Here is a 22,816-nt window from a genome sequence, read left to right on the forward strand (position 1 = left end):
GACCAAATCCAGGGACCACTTATACCCAGAGACCAAATCCAGGGACCGCTTATACCCAGAGACCAAATCCAGGGACCGCTTATACCCAAAGACCAAATCCAGGGACCACTTATACCCAGAGACCAAATCCAGGGACCGCTTATACCCAAAGACCAAATCCAGGGACCACTTATACCCAAAGACCAAATCCAGGGACCGCTTATACCCAAAGACCAAATCCAGGGACCGCTTATACCCAGAGACCAAATCCAGGGACCGCTTATACCCAGAGACCAAATCCAGGGACCACTTATACCCAGAGACCAAATCCAGGGACCACTTATACCCAAAGACCAAATCCAGGGACCGCTTATGCCCAGAGACCAAATCCAGGGACCACTTATACCCAGAGACCAAATCCAGGGACCGCTTATACCCAAAGACCAAATCCAGGGACCGCTTATACCCAGAGACCAAATCCAGGGACCGCTTATACCCAGAGACCAAATCCAGGGACCACTTATACCCAAAGACCAAATCCAGGGACCGCTTATACCCAAAGACCAAATCCAGGGACCGCTTATACCCAAAGACCAAATCCAGGGACCACTTATACCCAAAGACCAAATCCAGGGACCACTTATACCCAAAGACCAAATCCAGGGACCGCTTATACCCAAAGACCAAATCCAGGGACCACTTATACCCAAAGACCAAATCCAGGGACCGCTTATACCCAGGGACCAAATCCAGGGACCACTTATACCCAGAGACCAAATCCAGGGACCACTTATACCCAAAGACCAAATCCAGGGACCGCTTATACCCAAAGACCAAATCCAGGGACCACTTATACCCAAAGACCAAATCCAGGGACCGCTTATACCCAGGGACCAAATCCAGGGACCACTTATACCCAGAGACCAAATCCAGGGACCGCTTATACCCAAAGACCAAATCCAGGGACCACTTATACCCAGAGACCAAATCCAGGGACCGCTAATACCCAAAGACCAAATCCAGGGACCACTTATACCCAAAGACCAAATCCAGGGACCGCTTATACCCAGGGACCAAATCCAGGGACCACTTATACCCAGAGACCAAATCCAGGGACCGCTTATACCCAAAGACCAAATCCAGGGACCACTTATACCCAAAGACCAAATCCAGGGACCGCTTATACCCAGAGACCAAATCCAGGGACCGCTTATACCCAGAGACCAAATCCAGGGACCACTTATACCCAAAGACCAAATCCAGGGACCACTTATACCCAAAGACCAAATCCAGGGACCACTTATACCCAAAGACCAAATCCAGGGACCGCTTATACCCAGAGACCAAATCCAGGGACCACTTATACCCAGAGACCAAATCCAGGGACCACTTATACCCAAAGACCAAATCCAGGGACCGCTTATACCCAAAGACCAAATCCAGGGACCACTTATACCCAAAGACCAAATCCAGGGACCACTTATACCCAGAGACCAAATCCAGGGACCGCTTATACCCAAAGACCAAATCCAGGGACCACTTATACCCAAAGACCAAATCCAGGGACCACTTATACCCAAAGACCAAATCCAGGGACCGCTTATACCCAAAGACCAAATCCAGGGACCACTTATACCCAAAGACCAAATCCAGGGACCACTTATACCCAAAGACCAAATCCAGGGACCGCTTATACCCAAAGACCAAATCCAGGGACCGCTTATACCCAGAGACCAAATCCAGGGACCACTTATACCCAGAGACCAAATCCAGGGACCACTTATACCCAAAGACCAAATCCAGGGACCGCTTATACCCAAAGACCAAATCCAGGGACCGCTTATACCCAAAGACCAAATCCAGGGACCGCTTATACCCAAAGACCAAATCCAGGGACCGCTTATACCCAGAGACCAAATCCAGGGACCACTTATACCCAAAGACCAAATCCAGGGACCACTTATACCCAAAGACCAAATCCAGGGACCACTTATACCCAAAGACCAAATCCAGGGACCACTTATACCCAAAGACCAAATCCAGGGACCGCTTATACCCAAAGACCAAATCCAGGGACCGCTTATACCCAGAGACCAAATCCAGGGACCACTTATACCCAAAGACCAAATCCAGGGACCACTTATACCCAAAGACCAAATCCAGGGACCGCTTATACCCAAAGACCAAATCCAGGGACCGCTTATACCCAAAGACCAAATCCAGGGACCGCTTATACCCAAAGACCAAATCCAGGGACCGCTTATACCCAGAGACCAAATCCAGGGACCGCTTATACCCAAAGACCAAATCCAGGGACCACTTATACCCAAAGACCAAATCCAGGGACCGCTTATACCCAGAGACCAAATCCAGGGACCGCTTATACCCAGAGACCAAATCCAGGGACCGCTTATACCCAGAGACCAAATCCAGGGACCGCTTATACCCAGAGACCAAATCCAGGGACCGCTTATACCCAGAGACCAAATCCAGGGACCACTTATACCCAAAGACCAAATCCAGGGACCACTTATACCCAAAGACCAAATCCAGGGACCACTTATACCCAAAGACCAAATCCAGGGACCGCTTATACCCAAAGACCAAATCCAGGGACCACTTATACCCAGAGACCAAATCCAGGGACCACTTATACCCAAAGACCAAATCCAGGGACCGCTTATACCCAAAGACCAAATCCAGGGACCGCTTATACCCAAAGACCAAATCCAGGGACCACTTATACCCAAAGACCAAATCCAGGGACCACTTATACCCAAAGACCAAATCCAGGGACCACTTATACCCAAAGACCAAATCCAGGGACCACTTATACCCAAAGACCAAATCCAGGGACCACTTATACCCAAAGACCAAATCCAGGGACCGCTTATACCCAAAGACCAAATCCAGGGACCACTTATACCCAAAGACCAAATCCAGGGACCACTTATACCCAGAGACCAAATCCAGGGACCACTTATACCCAGAGACCAAATCCAGGGACCACTTATACCCAAAGACCAAATCCAGGGACCACTTATACCCAGAGACCAAATCCAGGGACCACTTATACCCAGAGACCAAATCCAGGGACCGCTTATACCCAAAGACCAAATCCAGGGACCGCTTATACCCAAAGACCAAATCCAGGGACCACTTATACCCAGAGACCAAATCCAGGGACCGCTTATACCCAAAGACCAAATCCAGGGACCACTTATACCCAAAGACCAAATCCAGGGACCACTTATACCCAAAGACCAAATCCAGGGACCGCTTATACCCAAAGACCAAATCCAGGGACCACTTATACCCAGAGACCAAATCCAGGGACCGCTTATACCCAGAGACCAAATCCAGGGACCACTTATACCCAAAGACCAAATCCAGGGACCACTTATACCCAAAGACCAAATCCAGGGACCGCTTATACCCAGAGACCAAATCCAGGGACCACTTATACCCAAAGACCAAATCCAGGGACCGCTTATACCCGAAGATCAAAACCAGGCACCACTTATACCCAAAGACCAAATCCAGGGACCACTTATACCCAGAGACCAAATCCAGGGACCGCTTATACCCAAAGACCAAATCCAGGGACCACTTATACCCAGAGACCAAATCCAGGGACCGCTTATACCCAGAGACCAAATCCAGGGACCACTTATACCCAGAGACCAAATCCAGGGACCACTTATACCCAGAGACCAAATCCAGGGACCACTTATACCCAGAGACCAAATCCCACCTTCAGTGTCTTGGCTGCACACTCTGGGACTCTTTCCCTAAACTCCACCCATCTTGCTGCCTCACACCCCACCTTTAAAAGCCCCTTGAGAACCTGCCTCCTCAGCCATGCCCTCCGTCACCTCCCTACTCCTGCTCGAAGTTCATTCCCATCTTTGTGAAGCCCCTTGGGACATTTATATTACATTAAATCCAAATTGTTGTAAACTAATGAAATTCAAAATCTCTGAAATAGGTTAATTTTCCCATTAAGAAAATGTTATTTTTAAAATTTGTTTCATTTTCAGGTATAGTAGAGAGATACTGGAGATGTTGCCGTAGTTTGATAAGGTACACATTTTAATATTAAACGGAGGCAAAATACTGCGGACACTGGAAATCTGAAATAAAACTGAAAATGCTGTAAACACGCTGCAGGTTAGGCGGCAATGTAGCGAGAGAAACACAGAGTTAACGTTTCAGGCCTTCAAATGGCTCTTGTAACACAGATGGGAGGTAGCATTTTAAACAGGGTTAATCCTCTCAACGTAAGTTAAGATGAGGCAGCTTTGTCTTGCCCGTTTTTCACTAGATGTCACTGAAATAAGACAAGTCTCTGTTCAAAATCACTTCAGTTCCTTTTATTAAAGGTATATATTTCTGTAGGCGATCCTGGTTAATGTGGACGCTTGTTTACAATGAGTTCTTGCCCAAGGATTGCTAACAGGCGATGCAGAGCTGACAAGAGCATTTAGGTAAGTAGAACTCCTTTCTCTCAACTCCATTTTCAAATAAGTTTTCTCTCCCACATCAGGGAGTTAACAGTAGACAGATGGGACTGAGCTCCTCGGGGAGCGATTCAATCAGAGTGTCTATTGACAGCACTGTTTCAGCCAAGGAGTTGGAGGTGGGGTGGGACTTCTGGCAGGAATCACAGCAGAAGTCTATTTAAATGTAATTTACTCAGCAAACAGAGTTTATTTAAAACAGCGCATTACAGCAAACAGTCTACAGAGTCTAGTTAAAAAGAGTCAACATAACTCATGACCGAAGTTACAGCAACGTCTCCCGATAAAAGCAGGGTTATTTCTCCAGTAAGATGCAGTGAGTGGAGGATAGTTTCACACAAATTATGTTCGTAAAATCAATCCCAGTCAATTACAGCAGTGATGGTGGGAAATATTGATGTCACTATATGGAGCCTAATTCAGTTTAGGGAACTTTAACCAGGAAGACAAATTTTAAGTAGTTTATTAAGCATCAGAAAGGATTGATTGGCCTTTAGCATAAGTTGGTAATTCAAGGCTTTGTTCCTTCTAATGTACAGACTGTAATCATTGAATGAAACATTTCCTCCCTCTCACAATGACCATGGCCCCTGCTGGAGTATAAATCTACGGCCACTGGCAGTCCAAATAGGAACAGGAGGAGGCCATTCAGCCCTTCGAGCCTGTTCCGCCATTCAATGAGATCATTGTTGATCTGTGACCTAACTCCATATACCCTCCTTTGCCCCATATCCCTTAATATCTTTGGTTAACAAAAATCCATCAGTCCCAGATTTAAAATTAACAATTGGCCCAGCATCAATTGCCATCAGTGGAAGAGAATTCCAAACTTCTACCACCCTTTGTGTGTAGAAGTGTTTCCTAATTTCACTCCTGAAAGGTCTAATATTTAGACTATGTCCCCAGTCCTAGAATCCCCAACCAGCGGAAAATTTTCTCTCTCTCTACCCAATCTGTTCCCCTTAATATCCTGAAAACTTCGATCAGATCACCCCTTAACCGTCTAAATTCCAGGGAATACAACCCTAATTTGTGAAATCTCTCCTCATAACTTAACATGACCATGTGTGAGCAGAGATGGTGAATATTGGCAGCCTATCCAATCATGGGGTATGACAGACCAGCCTAATCCTACACATCCAGCAGAGATCACTGGACTGAACTCTGACCTACAGATCTTTCGTGATCCTTACTCCAGGAGCACTGAAGCCAGTCTCAGAGTCTCAGTGCGACCAGCCAACTCAGCACAGTCCAGGGATTGAACACGAGACTCTGCACCACATCCCAGGACACATTTACTCACTGAGCCATCAAGGACCCTAACATGGATCTGGTCCATTGTAGACAACACACGGTGTGAGGACAAGGAGATAACCTGCCTCCCAGCTGAGATCTCACGTGACTCGCAGTATATCAGCTTTTTCTTTTAAGGTCACAAAAGAGGAAATTGTACCAAGAAGCTTTTCTGCCTCGATAATAATATATTAGGAATTATTTTCCGAGGTTTGCTGTTGAATGGGCTTGGTTCTATTGCAGTGTGAGTGGGGGTGGGGGTTACTTTCAGTGCTGTTTCTCGTTTTGCATTTTGGCTCAGTCCAAATTACATATTTCATGCAAAGTGAAAAAGAAATTTAGGAACAGTTTATATTTCATGATCACAAATGGAAAAATGAATAACCAAGGGAATCAGAGAGTCAGCACGGGTTTAATCAGAGAGTCAGCACGGGGTTAAACAGAGAGAGTCAGCACGGGGTTAATCAGAGAGAGTCAGCACGGGGTTAGTCAGAGAGTCAGCACGGAGTTAATCAGAGAGAGACAGCACGGGGTTAATCAGAGAGTCAGCATGGGGTTAAACAGAGAGAGTCAGCATGGGGTTAATCAGAGAGAGTCAGCACGGGGTTAATCAGAGAGAGTCAGCACGGAGTTAATCAGATAGAGTCAGCACGGAGTTAATCAGAGAGAGTCAGCACGGGGTTAATCAGAGAGAGTCAGCACGGGGTTAATCAGAGAGTCAGCACAGGGTTAAACGGAGAGAGTCAGCACGGGGTTAATCAGAGAGAGTCAGCATGGGGTTAATCAGAGAGAGTCAGCACGGAGTTAATCAGAGAGAGTCAGCATGGGGTTAATCAGAGAGAGTCAGCACGGAGTTAATCAGAGAGAGTCAGCATGGGGTTAATCAGAGAGAGTCAGCACGGAGTTAATCAGAGAGAGTCAGCACGGGGTTAATCAGAGAGAGTCAGCACGGAGTTAATCAGAGAGAGTCAGCACGGGGTTAATCAGAGAGAGTCAGCATGGGGTTAATCAGAGACAGTCAGCATGGGGTTAATCAGAGAGAGTCAGCACAGCAAATTGAAGAAGAATGCAGGAGATTGCAGAAAGACGTAAGCATATTAGTAAAGTGGGCAGATAGGTGGGAGATGCAGTTCAATGGAAATAAATGAGAAATAGAGCAGTGAACAGAGTGCACCCTGAATGTGCAGATACCTAAAGGTTGGAATGTGAGTAGAAAGGCTATCATCAAACAAATAGACTGAAGGGTTTTATAGATGGGAATGATGAATGCAAACGCAAGGATGTGATGTTGAATTTGCACAAGACATTGTTTAGGCCACAGTTGCAGTATTGAGTGCAGTGCCAAATGCGTCCTTATTGTTTGCAGCCACTGTCAGCATCAGGCAGAGGCTCGGGTCTCTTTCCCGCACTAGCCAATCTCATAGGCTCTTTCGGGCCCACACTGTCTGGAGCTGGGTTGAATCTGCTAAGGTTCATTTCACTGACAATCCTTCCACCCATCGGACAGAGAGGATTTCCATCTAAATCTGTGAAGTGCAACCCAGCACCAAGAGCTAAAAGAACAGACTAGTTACTAACGACATCGCCCAGCCCCTCACCCAACAGCACAGCAAATAAACAGCAACAGGAATACAAAATGCGAAGACAGTTCATTATGAAAAAAGATCTTTGGAAATTATACCTTGTTTTGATCAATAAAAAAGTAAATAACAGCAAGTTTCAATTCAAGCTTTAGTTTGCTGACGAGCATTTTTGAATAATGTTGAAGCGTATAAATCTAATCTATCCCAATGCATGAAGCACTCTTCTAACTTGTGAGCAATGATTCTTTTGCATTTCATATTGCAACGCTGTTTTCGATTAAGTTCGGCAGCAAATACTCGTACTTCAGCTCAAGTCCCTCATTCCTGCTCTCAATCTCACACCTGGCTTGCAGGAGCTCTCCCTGGAACTTTTCTATGCAAGCCTTTGGTGCTGCTTCGGTGAAACGCTCTTCAGCATACGTGCCAAGTTTCACCTGGGGAATGAAGAAATGTTTTCCTGTAAGACTGCAGATAAGATCAGCTAGCCCTAATCAGCCTGGATCGCAACATGCCACGTCAAGCTGTCGGTCATTCCCCACAGACACAGCAATAGAAGCCATCACAAGATCAAATCTTTCATTTCTCTACTCTTGCTAATATTTCACATCACATGGGTATGGAAAGTCGATCATATTTTCTTTAAGTTTCTCCTCCACCACCGCCGGCCGCCCCACTCATTTTGTCTTCTCCGTTTATGGCCGGATAGTGATAAGGAGCTGGAACCCGAGCTGACTGCCCCTCCTTAGAAAACAGGTGCTGCCCCGACACAGACCAGCTGACACAGCTCCAAATCTTCCGAGACACCAGTACCCTCACTGCCTGTTCTAGTCTCGACACCCCACCCTCACTGCCTGTTCGAGTCTCGACACCCCACCCTCACTGCCTGTTCTAGTCTCTACACCCCACCCTCACTGCCTGTTCGAGTCTCGACACCCCACCCTCACTGCCTGTTCTAGTCTCTACACCCCACCCTCACTGCCTGTTCTAGCCTCCACACCCCACCCTCACTGCCTGTTCTAGTCTCAACACCCCACCCTCACTGCCTGTTCTAGTCTCCACACCCCACCCTCACTGCCTGTTCTAGTCTCTACACCCCACCCTCACTCCCTGTTCTAGTCTCTACACCCCACCCTCACTGCCTGTTCTAGTCTCAACACCCCACCCTCACTGCCTGTTCTAGTCTCCACACCCCACCCTCACTGCCTGTTCTAGTCTCTACACCCCACCCTCACTGCCTGTTCCAGTCTCTACGCCCCAACCGCACTGCCTGTTCAATGTCTCTACACCCCACCCTCACTGCCTGTTCAATGTCTCTACACCCCACCCTCACTGCCTGTTATAGTCTCTACACCCCACCCTCACTGCCTGTTCAATGTATCTACACCCCACCCTCACTGCCTGTTCTAGTCTCTACACCCGACCCTCACTGCCTGTTCTAGTTTCTACACCCCACCCTCACTTTCTGTTCTAGTCTCTACACCCCGCCCTCACTGCCTGTTCTAGTCTCTACACCCGACCCTCACTGCCTGTTCTAGCCTCTACACCCCACCCTCACTGCCTGTTCAATGTATCTACACCCCACCCTCACTGCCTGTTCTAGTCTCTACACCCGACCCTCACTGCCTGTTCTAGTTTCTACACCCCACCCTCACTTTCTGTTCTAGTCTCTACACCCCACCCTCACTGCCTGTTCTAGTCTCTACACCCCGCCCTCACTGCCTGTTCTAGTCTCTACACCCCGCCCTCACTGCCTGTTCTAGTCACTACACCCCACCCTCACTGCCTGTTCTAGTCTCTACACCCCACCCTCACTGCCTGTTCTAGCCTCTACACCCCACCCTCACTGCCTGTTCTAGTCTCTACACCCCACCCTCACTGCCTGTTCTAGTCTCCACACCCCACCCTCACTGCCTGTTCTAGTCTACACACCCCACCCTCACTGCCTGTTCTAGTCTCTACACCCCACCCTCACTGCCTGTTCTAGTCTCTACACCCTACCCTCACTGCCTGTTCTAGTCTCTACATCCCACCCTCACTGCCTGTTCTAGTCTCTACACCCCACCCTCACTGCCTGTTCTAGTCTCTACACCCCACCCTCACTGTCTGTTCTAGTCTCTACACCCCACCCTCACTGCCTGTTCTAGTCTCTACACCCCACCCTCACTGCCTGTTCAATGTCTCTACACCCCACCCTCACTGCCTGTTCTAGTCTCTACGCCCCACCCTCACTGCCTGTTCTAGTCTCTGCACCCCACCCTCACTGCCTGCTCAATGTCTCTACACCCCACCCTCACTGCCTGTTCTAGTCTCTACACCCCACCCTCACTGTCTGTTCTAGTCTCTACGCCCCACCCTCACTGCCTGTTCTAGTCTCTACACCCCACCCTCACTGCCTGTCAAGGTCTCTACACCCCACCCTCACTGCCTGTTCTAGTCTCTACGCCCCACCCTCACTGCCTGTTCTAGTCTCTACACCCCACCCTCACTGCCTGTTCAATGTCTCTACACCCCACCATCACTGTCTGTTCTAGTCTCTAGGTCCCACCCTCACTGCCTGTTCTAGTCTCTGCACCCCACCCTCACTGCCTGTTCAATGTCTCTACACCCCATCCTCACTGCCTGTTCTAGCCTCGACACCCCACCCTCACTGTCTGTTCAATGTCTCTAAACCACACCCTCACTGCCTGTTCAATGTCTCTACACCCCACCCTCACTGTCTCTTCTAGTCTCTACACCCCACCCTCACTGTCTGTTCTAGACTCTACACACCACCCTCACTGCCTGTTCTAGTCTCTACACCCCACCCTCACTGTCTGTTCTAGTCTCTACACCCCACCCTCATTGCCTGTTGAATGTCTCTACACCCCACCCTCACTGCCAGTGCTAGTCTCTACACCCCACCCTCACTGCCTGTTCTGGTCTCTACACCCCACCCTCATGGCCTGTACTAGTCCCTACACCCCACCCTCACTGCCTGTTCAATGTCTCTATACCCCACCCTCATTGTCTGTTCTTGTCTCGACACCTCACCCTCACTGTCTGTTCTAGTCTCTATGTCCCACCATCACTGCCTGTTCTAGACTCTACACCCCACCCTCACTGCCTGTTCTAGTCTCTACACCCCACCCTCACTGCCTGTTCTAGTCTCTACACCCCACCCTCACTGCCTGTTCTAGTCTCTACACTCCACCCTCACTGCCTGTTCTAGTCTCTACACCCCACCCTCACTGTCTGTTCTAGTCTCTACGCCCCACCCTCACTGCCTGTTATAGTCTCTACACCCCACCCTCACTGCCGGTTCTAGTCTCTACACCCCACCCTCACTGTCTGTTCTAGTCTCTACACCCCACCCTCACTGTCTGTTCTAGTCTCTACCCCCACCCTCACTGTCTGTTCTAGTCTCTACATCCCACCTCACTGCCTGTTCTAGTGTCTACACCCACCCTCACTGCCTGTTTTGGCTCTACACCCCACCCTCACTGTCTGTTCTAGTCTCTACACCCCACCCTCACTGTCTGTTCTAGTCTCTACACCACAACCTCATTGCCTGTTCTAGTCTCTACACCCCACCCTCACTGTCTGTTCTAGTCTCTGCACCCCACCCTCACTGCCTGTTCTAGTCTCTACACCCCACCCTCACTGCCTGTTCTAGTCTCTACACCCACCCTGACTGTCTGTTCTGGGCTCTACACCCAACCCTCACTGCCTGTTCTAGTCTCTACACCCCACCCTCACTGCCTCTTCTAGTCTCTACACCCCACCCTCACTGCCTGTTCAATGTCTCTACACCCCACCCTCACTGCCTGTTCTAGTCTCTACACCCCACCCTCACTGTCTGTTCTAGTCTCTACACCCCACCCTCACTGTCTGTTCTAGTCTCTACACCCCACACTCATTGCCTGTTGAATGTCTCTACACCCCACCCTCACTGTCAGTGCTAGTCTCTACACCCCACCCTCACTGCCTGTTCTGGTCTCTACACCCCACCCTCACTGCCTGTTCAATGTCTCTACACCCCACCCTCACTGTCTGTTCTAGTCTCTATGTCCCACCCTCACTGCCTGTTCTAGACTCTACACCCCACCCTCACTGCCTGTACTAGTCTCTACACCCCACCCTCACTGCCTGTTCAATGTCTCTACACCCCACCCTCACTGTCTGTTCTAGTCTCTATGTCCCACCCTCACTGCCTGTTCTAGACTCTACACCCCACCCTCACTGCCTGTTCTAGTCTCTACACCCCACCCTCACTGCCTGTTCTAGTCTCTACACCCCATCCTCACTGCCTGTTGTAGTCTCTACACCCCACCCTCACTGCCTGTTCTAGTCTCTACACCCCACCCTCACTGTCTGTTCAATGTCTCTACACCCCACCCTCACTGCCTGTTCCAGTCTCTACACCCCACCCTCACTGCCTGTTCTAGTCTCTACGCCCCACCCTCACTGCCTGTTCTAGTCTCTACACCCCACCCTCACTGCCTGTTCTAGTCTCTACACCCCACCCTCACTGTCTGTTCTAGTCTCTACACCCCACCCTCACTGTCTGTTCAATGTCTCTCCACCCCACCCTCACTGCCTGTTCCAGTCTCTACACCCCACCCTCACTGCCTGTTCTAGTCTCTACGCCCCACCCTCACTGCCTATTCTAGTCTCTACACCCCACCCTCACTGCCTGTTCTAGTCTCTACACCCCACCCTCACTGCCTATTCTAGTCTCTACACCCCACCCTCACTGTGTGTTCTAGTCTCTACACCCCACCCTCACTGCCTGTTCAATGTCTCTACATCCCGCCCTCACTGCCTGTTCAATGTCTCTACACTTCACCCTCACTGGCTGTTCTAGTCCCTACACCCCACCCTCACTGTCTGTTCTAGTCTCTACAGCCCACCCTCACTGTCTGTTCTAGTCTCTACAGCCCACCCTCACTGTCTGTTCAATGTCTCTACGCCCCACCCTCACAGCCTGTTCAATGTCTCCACACCCCACCCTCACTGTCTGTTCAATGTCTCTACGCCCCAGCCTCACTGCATCTTCAATGTCTCTACACCCCACCCTCACTGCCTGTTCTAGTCTCTACGCCACACCCTCACTGCCTGTTCAATGTCTCTACACCCCACCCTCACTGCCTCTTCAATGTCTCTACACCCCACCCTCACTGTCTGTTCAATGTCTCTACACCCCACCCTCACTGTCTGTTCTAGTCTCTACACCCCACCCTCACTGCCTATTCTAGGGTCTACACCCCAACCTCACTGTCTCTTCTAGTTACGACACCCCACCCTCGCTGCCTGTTCTAGTCTCTACACCCGACCCTCACTGTCTGCTTCATGTCTCTACACCCCACCCTCACTGCCTGTTCTAGTCTCTACACCCCACCCTCACTGACTGTTCTAGTCTCTACGACCCACCCTCATTGCCTGTTCTAGTCACTACACCCCACCTTCACTGCCTGTTCTAGTGTCTACACCCCACCATCACTGTCTGTTCTAGTCTCTACACCCCACCCTCACTGCCTGTTCTAGTCTCTACACTCCACCCTCACTGCCTGTTCTAGTCTCTACACCCCACCCTCACTGTCTGTTCTAGTCTCTACGCCCCACCCTCACTGCCTGTTCTAGTCTCTACACCCCACCCTCACTGCCGGTTCTAGTCTCTACACCCCACCCTCACTGTCTGTTCTAGTCTCTACACCCCACCCTTAATGCCTGTTCTAGTCTCTACCCCCACCCTCACTGTCTGTTCTAGTCTCTACATCCCACCTCACTGCCTGTTCTAGTGTCTACACCCACCCTCACTGCCTGTTCTAGTCTCTACACCCCACCCTCACTGTCTGTTCTAGTCTCTACACCCCAACCTCATTGCCTGTTCTAGTCTCTACACCCCACCCTCACTGTCTGTTCTAGTCTCTGCACCCCACCCTCACTGCCTGTTCTGGTCTCTACACCCCTCCCTCACTGCCTGTTCTAGTCTCTACACCCACCCTGACTGTCTGTTCTGGGCTCTACACCCAACCCTCACTGCCTGTTCTAGTCTCTACACCCCACCCTCACTGCCTCTTCTAGTCTCTACACCCCACCCTCACTGCCTGTTCAATGTCTCTACACCCAACCCTCACTGCCTGTTCTAGTCTCTACACCCCACCCTCACTGCCTGTTCTAGTCTCTACACCCCACCCTCACTGCCTGTTCAATGTCTCTACATCCCACCCTCACTGCCTGTTCTAGTCTCTACACCCCACCCTCACTGCCTGTTCAATGTCTCTACACCCCACCCTCACTGTCTGTTCCAGTCTCTACACCCCACCCTCACTGCCTGTTCTAGTCTCTACACCCCACCCTCAATGCCTGTTCTAGTCTCTACACCACAACCTCACTGTCTGTTCTAGTCTCTAGACCCCACCCTCACTGTCTGTTCTAGCCTCTACACCCCACCCTCACTGCCTGTTCTAGTCCCAACACACCACCCTCACTGTCTCTTCTAGTCTCTACACCCCACCCTCACTGCCTGTTCTAGTCTCTACACCCGACCCTCCCTGACTGTTCTATTCTCTACACCCCACCTTCACTGCCTGTTCTAGTCTTTACACCCCACTCTCATTGCCTGTTCTAGTCTCTACACCCCACCCTCACTGCCTGTTCTAGTCTCTACACCCTACCCTCACTGCCTGTTCTAGTCTCTACATCCCACCCTCACTGCCTGTTCTAGTCTCTACACCCCACCCTCACTGCCTGTTCTAGTCTCTACACCCCACCCTCACTGTCTGTTCTAGTCTCTACACCCCACCCTCACTGCCTGTTCTAGTCTCTACACCCCACCCTCACTGCCTGTTCAATGTCTCTACACCCCACCCTCACTGCCTGTTCTAGTCTCTACGCCCCACCCTCACTGCCTGTTCTAGTCTCTGCACCCCACCCTCACTGCCTGCTCAATGTCTCTACACCCCACCCTCACTGCCTGTTCTAGTCTCTACACCCCACCCTCACTGTCTGTTCTAGTCTCTACGCCCCACCCTCACTGCCTGTTCTAGTCTCTACACCCCACCCTCACTGCCTGTCAAGGTCTCTACACCCCACCCTCACTGCCTGTTCTAGTCTCTACGCCCCACCCTCACTGCCTGTTCTAGTCTCTACACCCCACCCTCACTGCCTGTTCAATGTCTCTACACCCCACCATCACTGTCTGTTCTAGTCTCTAGGTCCCACCCTCACTGCCTGTTCTAGTCTCTGCACCCCACCCTCACTGCCTGTTCAATGTCTCTACACCCCATCCTCACTGCCTGTTCTAGCCTCGACACCCCACCCTCACTGTCTGTTCAATGTCTCTAAACCACACCCTCACTGCCTGTTCAATGTCTCTACACCCCACCCTCACTGTCTCTTCTAGTCTCTACACCCCACCCTCACTGTCTGTTCAATGTCTCTACACCCCACCCTCACTGTCTGTTCTAGACTCTACACACCACCCTCACTGCCTGTTCTAGTCTCTACACCCCACCCTCACTGTCTGTTCTAGTCTCTACACCCCACCCTCATTGCCTGTTGAATGTCTCTACACCCCACCCTCACTGCCAGTGCTAGTCTCTACACCCCACCCTCACTGCCTGTTCTGGTCTCTACACCCCACCCTCACGGCCTGTACTAGTCCCTACACCCCACCCTCACTGCCTGTTCAATGTCTCTATACCCCACCCTCATTGTCTGTTCTTGTCTCGACACCTCACCCTCACTGTCTGTTCTAGTCTCTATGTCCCACCATCACTGCCTGTTCTAGACTCTACACCCCACCCTCACTGCCTGTTCTAGTCTCTACACCCCACCCTCACTGCCTGTTCTAGTCTCTACACCCCACCCTCACTGCCTGTTCTAGTCTCTACACTCCACCCTCACTGCCTGTTCTAGTCTCTACACCCCACCCTCACTGTCTGTTCTAGTCTCTACGCCCCACCCTCACTGCCTGTTATAGTCTCTACACCCCACCCTCACTGCCGGTTCTAGTCTCTACACCCCACCCTCACTGTCTGTTCTAGTCTCTACACCCCACCCTCACTGTCTGTTTTAGTCTCTACCCCCACCCTCACTGTCTGTTCTAGTCTCTACATCCCACCTCACTGCCTGTTCTAGTGTCTACACCCCACCTTCACTGCCTGTGAAGAGGTCCTACAAGTAGAATTTAGGGAGTTAGGAGCCAAGCTAAAAAGTAGGACCTCGAAGGTAGTAATCTCTGGATTACTACCAGTGCCACGTGCTAGTAAGAGTACAGAGAACAGGATAGTTAGGCTAAATACGTGGCTTGAGCAGTGGTGTAAGAGGGAGGGTTTTAAATTTTTGAGGCATTGGAACCAGTTTTGTGGTAGGTGTGACCTATACAAAAGGGACGGTCTACACCTGTGCAGAGATGGAACTGATGTTCTCGGGGTAATTTTTGATAAAGCAGTTCGGGAGCATTTAAACTAGTATGGCAGGGGGCTAGAAACCTATGTAGTGAAATAGAGGAAAGTGAAAGGCAGACAGAAATAAATGGTAAAAGGGTGAGGAACAAAAAACAAAGGGCCAAACTAATTCATAAAAAATGTGAGCATAAAAAAAGCCTGAGGGTTTTATACCTTAATGCGAGAAGCATCAGGAACAAGGTAGATGAATTAGCTGTGGAAATAGAGGTTAATAATTATGATCTAATTGGGATTACGGAAACATGGTTGCAGGGTGAGCAGGGCTGGGAGCTTAACATACAGGGGTATTCAGTATTTAGGAAGGATCGACAAAAAAGAAAGGGAGGAGGGGTAGCATTGCTAGTAAAAGAGGGGATAAATGCAATTGAAAGGAAGGATATTAACTCAGTTAATACAGAATCTATATGGGTGGAGCTAAGAAATAGCGAGGGGCGAAAAACATTAATAGGAGTGGTATATAGGCCTCCAAATAGTAAAATAGAGGTTAGGGAGGGCATCACGAGGGAAATTAGAGAAGCGTGCAATAAGAGCACAGCTGTCATCATAGGTGACTTTAACTTACATATAGATTGGACTAGCCTAATCAGTAAAAATAATGAGGAGGAGGAATTCCTTGAGTGTTTAAGGGATGGTTATCTGGATCAATATGTCGAGGAACCAACTCGGGAACAGGCTATATTGGACTGGGTACTGTGCAATGAGAAGGGACTAATCAGTAATCTTGTTGTACGGGGACCCTTGGGTCAGAGCGATCATAACATGATCGATTTCTCACTCGAAATGGAGAGCGAAGAAATTGACTCAGAGACTAAGGTCCTGAATTTAAACAAGGGGAATTATGATGCCATGAGACGGGAACTGAGTAGGTCTGATTGGACAACGTTCCTGAGAGGACTGGAGGTAGATAAACAATGGCAAACATTTAAAGATAGAATGACAAAATTGCAAAAATTGTTTATACCAATCTGGCATAAAAGGAAATCTAAAAAGGTGACTCAACCGTGGATAACAGGGGAAATTAGAGACAGCATAAAATCCAAAGATAGGGCGTATAAAATAGCCAAAAAAAGCGCCAGAGCGGAAGATTGGGAACAGTTTAAGATAGAGCAAAGGAGGGCAAAGGGCATGATCAAGAGGGGCAAAATAGCTTACGAAAACAAGCTGGCGGAAAATATAAAAACTAACTCCAAAAGCTTTTATAAATATATCAAAAGGAAAAGACTGGTGAAAACCAAAGTTGGTCCATTGCAGTCAGATACGGGGGAATATATAATGGGAAATAAGGAAATGGCAGATCAACTAAATGCATACTTTGGGTCAGTCTTTACGAAGGAAGACACAAAAAACCTCCCTGGGATATCGGGAAAAATAGGGACATTGGCAAAGGAGGAACTGACGCAAATCAATATCTCTAAGGATATGGTGTTAAGGAAGCTAAAGGGATTGAAGGTGGACAAATCCCCAGGGCCTGATAACATGCATCCTAGGGTACTGAAGGAGGTGGCCCTAGAGATAGCGGATGCACTAAGGATGATTTTTCAGAATTCATTAGACTCGGGAACAGTGCCGATGGATTGGAGGGTAGCTAACGTTACCCCACTATTCAAAAAGGGGGGTAGGGAAAAAGCAGGTAATTACAGACCTGTAAGCCTTACATCAGTTGTGGGCAAAATGCTGGAGTCCATCATTAAGGATGAAATAGCGGAGCACTTAGCAAATGGGGACAGGATAGGACAGAGTCAACATGGATTTACAAAGGGTAAATCGTGCTTGACTAATCTATTGGAATTTTTTGAGGGAGTAACTGGTAGAATAGATGGGGGAGAGCCAGTAGATGTGGTGTACCTGGACTTCCAAAAGGCCTTCGATAAGGTCCCACATAAAAGATTAGCATGGAAAATTGAGGCTCATGGGATAAAGGGGAAAGTTTTGGCGTGGATAGGGAACTGGCTGTCAGATAGAAAACAGAGAGTTGGAATAAACGGCTCATTTTCTGAATGGCAGGCAGTAACAAGTGGGGTACCACAGGGATCTGTCCTGGGCCCCCAGCTGTTCACAATTTACATTAATGACCTGGATCAGGGAGTCGGATGCAGCATTTCCAAATTTGCAGACGACACTAAACTAGGAGGTGGGGTGGGCTCAGAGGAAGAGACCAGGAAGCTCCAGAGCGATTTGGACAGACTGGGCGATTGGGCGGATAAATGGCAGATGCACTATAATGTGGACAAGTGCGAAGTTATCCACCTTGGGTGCAGGAACGGGAGGGCAAATTATTATTTAAATGGCAATAGATTGGGAGAGGGGGAAGTACAGAGAGACCTGGGTGTTCTTGTACACCAGTCACTGAAGGCGAGCATGCAGGTGCAACAGGCGGTCAAGAAGGCAAACGGTATGCTGGCCTTCATAGCAAAAGGGTTAGAATACAGGAACAGGGATACCTTGCTGCAGCTGTACAGGGCACTGGTGAGACCACACCTCGAGTACTGTGTACAGTTTTGGTCGCCTCATCTGAGGAAGGATGTTCTTGCCATGGAGGGGGTGCAGCGGCGATTCACCAGGCTGATACCAGGAATGGCGGGAATGACCTATGAGGAGAGACTATGTAGTTTAGGGATGTACACACTGGAGTTTAGAAGATTGAGAGGGGACCTCATAGAAGTGTATAAAATTCTGACAGGTCTAGACAGACTGGATGCAGAAGGAATGTTTCCCTTGGCGGGTGAAAACAGAACTAGAGGACATAATTTAAGGATAAGGGCTAAACCATTTAGGACAGAGATGAGGGGGAATTTCTTCACTCAGAGAGTGGTGAACCTGTGGAACTCATTGCCACAGAGGGCAGTGTACGCCAGCTCATTAAATATATTTAAGAGGGAATTAGATATATTTCTACGGGCAAAAGGGGTTAAGGGTTACGGAGAGAAGGCGGGGACGGGATACTGAATTAAAGGATCAGCCATGATCTCATTAAATGGCGGAGCAGGCACGAAGGGCCGAATGGCCTACTCCTGCTCCTATCTTCTATGTATCTATGTATCTATGTACACCCCACCCTCACTGTCTGTTCTAGTCTCTACACCACAACCTCATTGCCTGTTCTAGTCTCTACACCCCACCCTCACTGTCTGTTCTAGTCTCTGCACCCCACCCTCACTGCCTGTTCTAGTCTCTACACCCCACCCTCACTGCCTGTTCTAGTCTCTACACCCACCCTGACTGTCTGTTCTGGGCTCTACACCCCACCCTCACTGCCTGTTCTAGTCTCTACACCCCACCCTCACTGTCTGTTCTAGTCTCTACACCCCACCCTCACTGTCTGTTCTAGTCTCTACACCCCACACTCATTGCCTGTTGAATGTCTCTACACCCCACCCTCACTGTCAGTGCTAGTCTCTACACCCCACCCTCACTGCCTGTTCTGGTCTCTACACCCCACCCTCACTGCCTGTTCAATGTCTCTACACCCCACCCTCACTGTCTGTTCTAGTCTCTATGTCCCACCCTCACTGCCTGTTCTTGACTCTACACCCCACCCTCACTGCCTGTACTAGTCTCTACACCCCACCCTCACTGCCTGTTCAATGTCTCTACACCCCACCCTCACTGTCTGTTCTAGTCTCTATGTCCCACCCTCACTGCCTGTTCTAGACTCTACACCCCACCCTCACTGCCTGTTCTAGTCTCTACACCCCACCCTCACTGCCTGTTCTAGTCTCTACACCCCATCCTCACTGCCTGTTGTAGTCTCTACACCCCACCCTCACTGCCTGTTCTAGTCTCTACACCCCACCCTCACTGTCTGTTCAATGTCTCTACACCCCACCCTCACTGCCTGTTCCAGTCTCTACACCCCACCCTCACTGCCTGTTCTAGTCTCTACGCCCCACCCTCACTGCCTGTTCTAGTCTCTACACCCCACCCTCAATGCCTGTTCTAGTCTCTACACCCCACCCTCACTGTCTGTTCTAGTCTCTACACCCCACCCTCACTGTCTGTTCAATGTCTCTCCACCCCACCCTCACTGCCTGTTCCAGTCTCTACACCCCACCCTCACTGCCTGTTCTAGTCTCTACGCCCCACCCTCACTGCCTATTCTAGTCTCTACACCCCACCCTCACTGCCTGTTCTAGTCTCTACACCCCACCCTCACTGCCTATTCTAGTCTCTACACCCCACCCTCACTGTGTGTTCTAGTCTCTACACCCCACCCTCACTGCCTGTTCAATGTCTCTACATCCCGCCCTCACTGCCTGTTCAATGTCTCTACACTTCACCCTCACTGGCTGTTCTAGTCCCTACACCCCACCCTCACTGTCTGTTCTAGTCTCTACAGCCCACCCTCACTGTCTGTTCTAGTCTCTACAGCCCACCCTCACTGTCTGTTCAATGTCTCTACGCCCCACCCTCACAGCCTGTTCAATGTCTCCACACCCCACCCTCACTGTCTGTTCAATGTCTCTACGCCCCAGCCTCACTGCATCTTCAATGTCTCTACACCCCACCCTCACTGCCTGTTCTAGTCTCTACGCCACACCCTCACTGCCTGTTCAATGTCTCTACACCCCACCCTCACTGCCTCTTCAATGTCTCTACACCCCACCCTCACTGTCTGTTCAATGTCTCTACACCCCACCCTCACTGTCTGTTCTAGTCTCTACACCCCACCCTCACTGCCTATTCTAGGCTCTACACCCCAACCTCACTGTCTCTTCTAGTTACTACACCCCACCCTCGCTGCCTGTTCTAGTCTCTACACCCGACCCTCACTGTCTGTTTCATGTCTCTACACCCCACCCTCACTGCCTGTTCTAGTCTCTACACCCCACCCTCACTGACTGTTCTAGTCTCTACGACCCACCCTCATTGCCTGTTCTAGTCACTACACCCCACCTTCACTGCCTGTTCTAGTGTCTACACCCCACCATCACTGTCTGTTCTAGTCTCCACACCCCACCCTCACTGCCTGTTCTAGTCTCTACACTCCACCCTCACTGCCTGTTCTAGTCTCTACACCCCACCCTCACTGTCTGTTCTAGTCTCTACGCCCCACCCTCACTGCCTGTTCTAGTCTCTACACCCCACCCTCACTGCCGGTTCTAGTCTCTACACCCCACCCTCACTGTCTGTTCTAGTCTCTACACCCCACCCTTAATGCCTGTTCTAGTCTCTACCCCCACCCTCACTGTCTGTTCTAGTCTCTACATCCCACCTCACTGCCTGTTCTAGTGTCTACACCCACCCTCACTGCCTGTTCTAGTCTCTACACCCCACCCTCACTGTCTGTTCTAGTCTCTACACCCCAACCTCATTGCCTGTTCTAGTCTCTACACCCCACCCTCACTGTCTGTTCTAGTCTCTGCACCCCACCCTCACTGCCTGTTCTGGTCTCTACACCCCTCCCTCACTGCCTGTTCTAGTCTCTACACCCACGCTGACTGTCTGTTCTGGGCTCTACACCCAACCCTCACTGCCTGTTCTAGTCTCTACACCCCACCCTCACTGCCTCTTCTAGTCTCTACACCCCACCCTCACTGCCTGTTCAATGTCTCTACACCCAACCCTCACTGCCTGTTCTAGTCTCTACACCCCACACTCACTGCCTGTTCTAGTCTCTACACCCCACCCTCACTGCCTGTTCAATGTCTCTACATCCCACCCTCACTGCCTGTTCTAGTCTCTACACCCCACCCTCACTGCCTGTTCAATGTCTCTACACCCCACCCTCACTGTCTGTTCCAGTCTCTACACCCCACCCTCACTGCCTGTTCTAGTCTCTACACCCCACCATCAATGCCTGTTCTAGTCTCTACACCACAACCTCACTGTCTGTTCTAGTCTCTAGACCCCACCCTCACTGTCTGTTCTAGCCTCTACACCCCAACCTCACTGCCTGTTCTAGTCCCAACACACCACCCTCACTGTCTCTTCTAGTCTCTACACCCCACCCTCACTGCCTGTTCTAGTCTCTACACCCGACCCTCCCTGACTGTTCTATTCTCTACACCCCACCTTCACTGCCTGTTCTAGTCTTTACACCCCACTCTCATTGCCTGTTCTAGTCTCTATACCCCACCCTCACTGTCTGTTCCAGTCTCTACAACCCACCCTCACTGCCTGTTCAATGTCTCTACACCCCACCCTCACTGTTTGTTCTAGTCTCTACACCCCACCCTCAATGCCTGTTCTAGTCTCTACACCCCACCCTCACTGCCTGTTCTAGTCTCTATACCCCACCCTCACTGTCTGTTCTAATCTCTACACCCCACCCTCACTGTCTGTTCTAGTCTCTACACCCCACCCTCACTGTCTGTTCAATGTCTCTACACCCCACCCTCACTGCCTGTTCTAGTCTCAACGCCCCACCCTCACTGCCTGTTCTAGTCGCTACACTCCACCCTCAATGTCTGTTCTAGTCTCTATGCCCCACCCTCACTGCCTGTTCAATGTCTCTACACCCCACCCTCACTGTCTGTTCTAGTCTCTACACCCCACCCTCACTGTCTGTTCAATGTCTCTACACCCCACCCTCACTGCCTGTTCTAGTTTCTATGCCCCACCCTCACTGACTGTTCTAGTCTCTACACCCCACCCTCACTGTCTGTTCTAGTCTCTACGCCCCACCCTCACTGTCTGTTCTAGTCTCTACACCCCACACTCATTGTCTGTTCTAGTCTCTACACCCCACCCTCACTGCCTGTTGTTGTCTCTACACCCCACCCTCGCTGTCTGTTCTAGTATCTACACCCCACCCTCACTGCCTGTTCTAGTCTCTACACCCCACCCTCACTGCCTGTTCTAGTCTCTACACCCCACCCTCACTGACTGTTCTAGTCTCTACACCCCACCCTCACTGCCTGTTCTAGTCTCTACACCCCACCCTCGCTGTCTCTTCTAGTCTCTACACCCCTCCCTCACTGCCTGTTCTGGTCTCTACACCCCATCCTCACTGCCTGTTCTAGTCTCTATACCTCACCCTCACTGCCTGTTC

General features: G+C 50.2%; 1 protein-coding gene across 1 annotated transcript in view; it reads right to left on the minus strand.

The window, feature by feature from the left end:
• Positions 1-4,658: 4,658 nt before the first annotated feature.
• LOC147091152 (hydroperoxide isomerase ALOXE3-like) overlaps positions 4,659-22,816 on the minus strand; it is a 203,557-nt gene continuing 185,399 nt past the window's right edge. The window contains exon 14 of the mRNA XM_085977623.1: positions 4,659-7,809. Coding sequence (XP_085833749.1) covers positions 7,630-7,809 — 180 coding nt within the window. The 3' untranslated portion in view covers positions 4,659-7,629. The remainder of the gene's footprint in view (positions 7,810-22,816) is intronic.

This window comes from Somniosus microcephalus, unplaced genomic scaffold, assembly GCF_052327205.1.
Source record: "Somniosus microcephalus isolate GS21.2 unplaced genomic scaffold, FLI_Smic_1.0 unresolved_chr4, whole genome shotgun sequence".
Lineage (NCBI taxonomy): Eukaryota > Metazoa > Chordata > Chondrichthyes > Squaliformes > Somniosidae > Somniosus > Somniosus microcephalus.